The following is an 8,291-nucleotide window of genomic DNA, read 5'->3' as shown; positions in this document are numbered from 1 at the left end:
CCGTCAACCAAAACAAACCTCAGAGAGTGCATGCTAACGTCTACAAAAGGACAAAATATGTCTGAACAAAGGCAGAAAAAATGCCAAAGTATGTCCGAAATACGGCCCAAAAAATATCCCAAAAAGGCAGAAATATGTTCAAACAAAAGTCCGAAATATGTCTGAAGAAAGAGCTAGAGATCACCTTGGAGAAGTTAGAGGAAGTAGACACGTGGGACTACGTCAGATTTTCAAAATAAGGTATTAAGAAAAGGAACTGTAGATACAAAATACATCTATGGAAATCAGATTGATGGATTATATTCACCAGAAGTATAAAAGTGTCTCTCTGTCTGTCTCTGTCTGTCTCTCTGTCTCTCTGTCTGTCTCTCTGTCTGTCTCTCTGTCCATCCATCAGTCCCCGTCATTAAGGTCCCCCCCCTCAGCCAGGTGAACGGGACAGGAAGTAGTCTGGCGTTCCTCTGTGAGGTCTTCGCGTTCCCGATGGCGTTGGTGGAGTGGAGGAAGGAGGGCCGAGACATCGTCCTGCCCGGAGACGACCCACACATCTCCGTCCAGGTGAGACACACCTGTCTGTCTCTCTGTCCGCGGTCTGATCACCTGTCTGTCTCTCCGTCTGATCACCTGTCTGTCTCTCCGTTTTCAGTCTGATCACCTGTCTGTCTCTGTCTCTCAGTCTGATCATCTGTCTGTCTCTCAGTCTGATAACCTGTCTGTCTCTCTGTCTCTCCGTCTGATCACCTGTCTGTCTCTCCGTTTTCAGTCTGATCACCTGTCTGTCTCTGTCTCTCAGTCTGATCATCTGTCTGTCTCTCAGTCTGATAACCTGTCTGTCTCTTTGTCCTCAGTCTGATCACCTGTCTGTCTCTCTGTCTCTCAGTCTGATCACCTGTCTGTCTCTCCATCCTCAGTCTGATCACCTGTCTGTCTCTCTGTCTCTCAGTCTGATCACCTGTCTGTCTCTCTGTCCTCAGTCTGATCACCTGTCTGTCTCTCCGTCCTCAGTCTGATCACCTGTCTGTCTCTCTGTCTCTCAGTCTGATCACCTGTCTGTCTCTCCGTCCTCAGTCTGATCACCTGTCTGTCTCTTTGTCTCTCAGTCTGATCACCTGTCTGTCTCTCTGTCCTCAGTCTGATCACCTGTCTGTCTCTCCGTCCTCAGTCTGATCACCTGTCTGTCTCTCTGTCTCTCAGTCTGATCACCTGTCTGTCTCTCCATCCTCAGTCTGATCACCTGTCTGTCTCTCTGTCTCTCAGTCTGATCACCTGTCTGTCTCTCTGTCCTCAGTCTGATCACCTGTCTGTCTCTCCGTCCTCAGTCTGATCACCTGTCTGTCTCTCTGTCTCTCAGTCTGATCACCTGTCTGTCTCTCCGTCCTCAGTCTGATCACCTGTCTGTCTCTTTGTCTCTCAGTCTGATCACCTGTCTGTCTCTGTCTCTCAGTCTGATCATCTGTCTGTCTCTCAGTCTGATAACCTGTCTGTCTCTCTGTCCTCAGTCTGATCACCTGTCTGTCTCTCTGTCTCTCAGTCTGATCACCTGTCTGTCTCTCCATCCTCAGTCTGATCACCTGTCTGTCTCTCTGTCTCTCAGTCTGATCACCTGTCTGTCTCTCTGTCCTCAGTCTGATCACCTGTCTGTCTCTCCGTCCTCAGTCTGATCACCTGTCTGTCTCTCTGTCTCTCAGTCTGATCACCTGTCTGTCTCTCCGTCCTCAGTCTGATCACCTGTCTGTCTCTTTGTCTCTCAGTCTGATCACCTGTCTGTCTCTGTCTCTCAGTCTGATCACCTGTCTGTCTCTGTCTCTCAGTCTGATCACCTGTCTGTCTCTCCGTCCTCAGTCTGATCACCTGTCTGTCTCTGTCTCTCAGTCTGATCACCTGTCTGTCTCTCCGTCCTCAGTCTGATCACCTGTCTGTCTCTCTGTCTCTCAGTCTGATCACCTGTCTGTCTCTCCGTCCTCAGTCTGATCACCTGTCTGTCTCTTTGTCTCTCAGTCTGATCACCTGTCTGTCTCTGTCTCTCAGTCTGATCACCTGTCTGTCTCTCCATCCTCAGTCTGATCACCTGTCTGTCTCTCTGTCCTCAGTCTGATCACCTGTCTGTCTCTCGGTCTGATCACCTGCCTGTCTCTCTGTCTCTCAGTCTGATCACCTGTCTGTCTCTCTGTCCTCAGTCTGATCACCTGTCTGTCTCTCCGTCCTCAGTCTGATCACCTGTCTGTCTCTCTGTCTCTCAGTCTGATCACCTGTCTGTCTCTCCGTCCTCAGTCTGATCACCTGTCTGTCTCTTTGTCTCTCAGTCTGATCACCTGTCTGTCTCTTTGTCTCTCAGTCTGATCACCTGTCTGTCTCTCAGTCTGATCACCTGTCTGTCTCTGTCTCTCAGTCTGATCACCTGTCTGTCTCTTTGTCTCTCAGTCTGATCACCTGTCTGTCTCTCTGTCTCTCAGTCTGATCACCTGTCTGTCTCTCCGTCCTCAGTCTGATCACCTGTCTGTTTCTCTGTCTCTCGGTCTGATCACCTGTCTGTCTCTCGGTCTGATCACCTGTCTGTCTCTCTGTCTCTCAGTCTGATCACCTGTCTGTCTCTCTGTCCTCAGTCTGATCACCTGTCTGTCTCTCCGTCCTCAGTCTGATCACCTGTCTGTCTCTCTGTCTCTCGGTCTGATCACCTGTCTGTCTCTCCGTCCTCAGTCTGATCACCTGTCTGTTTCTCTGTCTCTCGGTCTGATCACCTGTCTGTCTCTCTGTCCTCAGTCTGATCACCTGTCTGTCTCTCTGTCCTCAGTCTGATCACCTGTCTGTCTCTCTGTCCTCAGTCTGATCATCTGTCTGTCTCTCCGTCCTCAGTCTGATCACCTGTCTGTCTCTCTGTCTCTCAGTCTGATCACCTGTCTGTCTCTCCGTCCTCAGTCTGATCACCTGTCTGTCTCTCTGTCCTCAGTCTGATCACCTGTCTGTCTCCCTGTCCTCAGTCTGATCATCTGTCTGTCTCTCCGTCCTCAGTCTGATCATCTGTCTGTCTCTCCGTCCTCAGTCTGATCACCTGTCTGTCTCTCCGTCCTCAGTCTGATCACCTGTCTGTCTCTCTGTCCTCAGTCTGATCATCTGTCTGTCTCTCTGTCCTCAGTCTGATCATCTGTCTGTCTCTCCGTCCTCAGTCTGATCACCTGTCTGTCTCTCCGTCCTCAGTCTGATCACCTGTCTGTCTCCCTGTCCTCAGTCTGATCATCTGTCTGTCTCTCTGTCCTCAGTCTGATCATCTGTCTGTCTCTCCGTCCTCAGTCTGATCACCTGTCTGTCTCTCCGTCCTCAGTCTGATCACCTGTCTGTCTCTCTGTCTCTCGGTCTGATCACCTGTCTGTCTCTCTGTCCTCAGTCTGATCACCTGTCTGTCTCTCTGTCCTCAGTCTGATCATCTGTCTGTCTCTCCGTCCTCAGTCTGATCATCTGTCTGTCTCTCCGTCCTCAGTCTGATCACCTGTCTGTCTCTCTGTCCTCAGTCTGATCACCTGTCTGTCTCTCTGTCCTCAGTCTGATCACCTGTCTGTCTCTCTGTCCTCAGTCTGATCATCTGTCTGTCTCTCCGTCCTCAGTCTGATCACCTGTCTGTCTCTCTGTCCTCAGTCTGATCACCTGTCTGTCTCTCTGTCCTCAGTCTGATCACCTGTCTGTCTCTCCGTCCTCAGTCTGATCATCTGTCTGTCTCTCTGTCCTCAGTCTGATCACCTGTCTGTCTCTCCGTCCTCAGTCTGATCACCTGTCTGTCTCTCTGTCCTCAGTCTGATCACCTGTCTGTCTCTCTGTCCTCAGTCTGATCACCTGTCTGTCTCTCTGTCCTCAGTCTGATCACCTGTCTGTCTCTCTGTCCTCAGTCTCGGGGCGGTCCTCAGAGGTTCGAGCTGTCCAGTTGGCTGCAGATTGAGGGGGCGGGGCCAGAGGACTCGGGGACGTATCGCTGCGTCGCCCGTAACAACGTGGGGACGGCGTCGGCCTCCGCTGTCCTGGGAGTCCTGGGAGCAGGTGAGACATTCACTGTCTGCTCTACAGCGTGGGAAGAAAGGGAATTAACACTAAACCTGTCTGTCTGTCTCTCTACCTGTCTGTCTGTCTGTCTCTCTACCTGTCTGTCTCTCTGTCTATACCTGTCTGTCTCTCAGAGGAGCTGTCCTCCTACCTGGCCAATAGCGTGTCAGAGATGAAGCAGCTGATGGACGACACAGACTACGACCAGGACTTCTATTGACCCACGTGTGATGTCACTTCCTGTCTCCTGAGAACAGTGAACGCTGATTGGACATCAGAGACGCTCTGACAGGACAGATGATCATCAGGCCAGTTTGTTTATATCCTGAAACATATGGATCATATTATTAATTTTATTATTATTTTTATTATTGTTACTATTATTATTTTTATTTTTACTGTTATTTTTTGTATTATTATTGTTATTATTTTTATTATTATTTTTATTATTATTGTTATTATTTTTATTATTATTTTTATTTTTTTTATTATTATTGTTATTATTATTTGTATTACTATTGTTATTATTGTTATTATCTCCGTGTATCCTACGTTACTGTGACGTCACGGCGGCGGCGGCGGCGCAGAGGCTCACCATGTTGAACGTGTTGTTTACGTCGCCGGTTCGAGCCCGAGTCTCCGTCAGCTCCGTCACTGTGAAACCAACTCCCTTTCACAATAAAAGTCTAAATAACAAACTGCTGCTTGTGTTTCACATCACTGACCATCTGACTAAATATATATGTGCCATTAACAGTAAAAATAATATTAATAATAGCTTTTTCTTAAATTTACCTTTGTATTAATTCCCTTATTTATTTACTTTTCTGTTTATTTTCCACTTTCATTTATTTATGTATTTTTTATTTTAATATTAATTTTATATTTATTTGTATATGTATGTATTTATTTATGTGTTTAAGTATTTATATATTTATTCATGCATGATTTTGAGGAGGACCGAACCTTTTTATTTTTACAAAATTAAACATAATTAATAAATAAATTACTCAATATTGGAAAATCAGGCATAAATAAATAAATACAAACATTTAAAAATAAATACAAAAATAAATACAAAAATAAATTAATTAATTAAAATATTCCTAAAAATAAATACATAAATAGATAAAAGTGGAAATTAAACAGAGAAGTAAATAAATAAGGGTATTAATACAAAAGTAAATAAATAAAAAGGCAAATCCATTTCAGTGCAATTCATCCAGATGGTGGCGCTATTACAATGAACTTTTACCTATCAGCCTGTAACTTTTGAACTCTCAGATACACAATTATTTTTTTCCTGTTTTCTTTTTCGGGTCCAGATGAATCCATCCGTCACTAAAGTTGGTTCTGTTTGGTTCAGATGTTTTTTTAATTTTCTGTTCTATATTTATGAGCCGGTGAATTCCTCCATCGTGGCCTCAGACCGACCCGGAGTCTGCTGGACTGAACACTGAAAGCTGATCTGCTGTCAGACAGCAGGACTTCCTTCCTGAAGCTCCTCTGAGACCAGCAGCAGTAAAGAGACCTGAACCAGCAGCTGCTCCATCGTTTAACCCCCTCCTCTGTCTGTACTGGGGGGGGGGGACATACTTCAGTCCTCGTCCTGTGTTTGTTATTTTCTTTACAGACTTTTTCCAGAATGAAAAACACATGACTGAAATCACTAACAGACACAGAGAGAGTCGTCTCTTCCTTTTGGCTGAACAGACTCTCTGTCCTCAGAATGAGGCGTTCAGGGAGCCCCAAAATATCAGATTATTTTCTGTGTATTTGGGTTTCTGTAATAAATAACAGACTGAGAGTAAAGCACCAGATGACGTACAGTATGACCATCACGGTACGGTTGTAAATCATTTAGCGTGCAGTTAGAACGCCGTTCCTCCTTCAGACGTGTCATTTGTTTATTTGTTTATTTGTTTCACACAGATATAAAAACACAGTAAAATACGAAGTCACATTAAAGCTGCGAGCAGCGATGAACGGGCCCTCACACCTTGCTGTGCATCGGGGGTACTGACGCGGCCAGGCGCAATGAAACGGGAACTCTGATGAGCGCAATGATGCCTGCTACAAGACTCTACCACAAACGGTTCACGAGTTATGAAAGAGTACATGTCCTCAGGACTGGACCCTCATCATGCCTGAGGAGGAGTTCGTTAGAGTACACGGCCTATAAGATGCTGAAAATGGGCGAAAATGGGCAAAAATCGCACATTAAATTAAAAATGGCTTACTTCCTGTTGATTTTTGGGCATACCTCCAAGAGGCTTTTTTGTGCGTCTCCACATGTTACATCTGTCTGCCAAATTTCATACATGTAGGTGAAACCGGGGCGAGGGGCTCAATTTTTCCAACTTTGTAGGGGGCGCTAGCGAGCCACTTTACAACACTCAAGTCCCAGACCCTTTAAATATCAAATTTTTCACCGTATCTGATAAGATAACAACTTTTTGAGCATGTTGAGGTTGTCAAAAAGGCAATTCATTTGAGGAAAAAAGAATAATTCCTACAGTTTCAACAGGGCCTTCTCTGCCTTCTCTTCTCTGCCTTCGTTGCCTTCGGTGGCCCGACGTTGTCGGTGCTCGGGCCTGATTAAAGGAATGTAAATCTGTGTGAGGATGTGGTAGAGAGTTGGAGTTTCTGTGGGTTCATGATTATTATGGGATGCATCCTCAGTCTAGTCTGGTGATTAAACATGTTTCTGTGTCTCTGTAGTTCAAGGCTGAATATTAATAAACGTATTGATGGTAGATATATTAGCTCTTCATTCAGGCTCTGTGTATAAACTGTTAACTCCAGATGTTTTTAGGCTCTCTGAGTTCAGCATGTTGTTAAACAGCTGGAGGGGAGACGTCCTGCATGTTAACTCACCACCAGTCTGCAGCTTCAGTCTGCTGAGTGAATCCAGGAAATACCAGCAGAATCTCTGCAGCCTGGAAATAACTTCCAGACCTCAGCAGCCAATCACAGCTCTCGCCTGGAGCAACCTGGAAACACACATCACAATACAGTTTATTTATTTATTTACTTATCCATTTATTTATTTATTTTTATTTGTTTATTTATTTATTTATCTATTTCGTCGATTTATTTATTTAACAGGGAGCAGACAGGTAAAGAACGATGGTTCGGCTTTTTATTTTATAATATTTGATTTGTTCAGGGACAGTATACATGAATCAACATCACTGTAAAATGTGCCTGTGTTGTCCTCCAAAAGGCTCATTTAATTATTATTATTAGATGTTAAACAACAATAAAACAACATGTCTGATAGATGTCTGAGAGAAACAGCATCATGCAGAGTGTTAAATGCAGGTTATTAATACAAAAGAGCATGCAGTTAAAACAGGACAACATGATGTGAGAATGGAATCTGCCAAAATTAGAAATAAATTGATAAATAAGTGACTCAATAAATAAACATGTCATTAAATGTAGCTAAATAATATTAGAAATAAATATATTAGTATATTAATATATTATTATAATATCTTTGTATTAATTCCCTTATTGATTTACTCTTCAGTTTATTTCTTCCCATTTATTTACTTATGTATTTATTTTATTAGTTTTTTTAATTAATTGATTTATGTTTGCATTTATTATTTATTTAAACATTTTTGCATTTAGTTTTATTTACTTTATATACATTTTTAAATGTATGTATTTATTTACCTTTATTTTTATTAATTTTTGCATTCATTTTTTTTATGTTATATTTATTTTTTAAAGAACAGTATGTACATATTTATTTATGTATTTATTTATTAATGCATTTATGTTTATTTACTTTATAATTAATTTTAAAGGTATGTATTTATTTATGTATTGACTTATTTATTTATTTTTGCATTCATTTTTATTTATTTTATATTTATTTTTAAATGTTTTTATTTATTTATTTATTTTTGCACGATTTCCCCCCATATTTATTTCCCCAAACAGATTTATTTCTGTATTATTTTCTTTTTACATTTCATTACTCAGTACTGATGATATTAGATTACATATTATTAGATCAGATTATATTATATTATATTATATTATATTATATTAGATTAGATTAGATTATATAGTATTATTTTATATTATATTATATTATATTATATTATAATATATTATAATATATTATATAAAATCAGATTAGATCAGATTATATTATATTAGATTAGATTAGATTAGATTAGATTAGATTAGATAGTAGAAGTACAGAGACAGTTTATCTCAAGCGGACCGCTACGGTTCCTCCTCCC

General features: G+C 42.0%; 1 protein-coding gene across 2 annotated transcripts in view; it reads left to right on the top strand.

Annotated features, from left to right (window-relative positions):
- The window catches only part of LOC141770054 (kazal-type serine protease inhibitor domain-containing protein 1-like), a 10,135-nt gene extending 5,649 nt beyond the window's left edge, over window positions 1–4,486 (top strand). The window contains exons 2-4 of one of the 2 annotated variants that reach the window (XR_012594379.1): window positions 398–558; window positions 3,848–4,026; window positions 4,164–4,486. Coding sequence is in view for 1 of the 2 variants with exons in the window: in XM_074639686.1 (XP_074495787.1) it covers window positions 398–558; window positions 3,879–4,026; window positions 4,164–4,249 (395 nt within the window). In the remaining variant the exon portion in view is untranslated. The remainder of the gene's footprint in view (window positions 1–397; window positions 559–3,847; window positions 4,027–4,163) is intronic. The other variant, XM_074639686.1, reaches the window with a different exon arrangement.
- Window positions 4,487–8,291: the final 3,805 nt, after the last annotated feature.

This window comes from Sebastes fasciatus, chromosome 6 (genome assembly GCF_043250625.1).
Source record: "Sebastes fasciatus isolate fSebFas1 chromosome 6, fSebFas1.pri, whole genome shotgun sequence".
Lineage (NCBI taxonomy): Eukaryota > Metazoa > Chordata > Actinopteri > Perciformes > Sebastidae > Sebastes > Sebastes fasciatus.
Note: the sequence above shows the minus strand (reverse complement) of the source record. Positions and strands in the feature narration are given on the sequence as shown.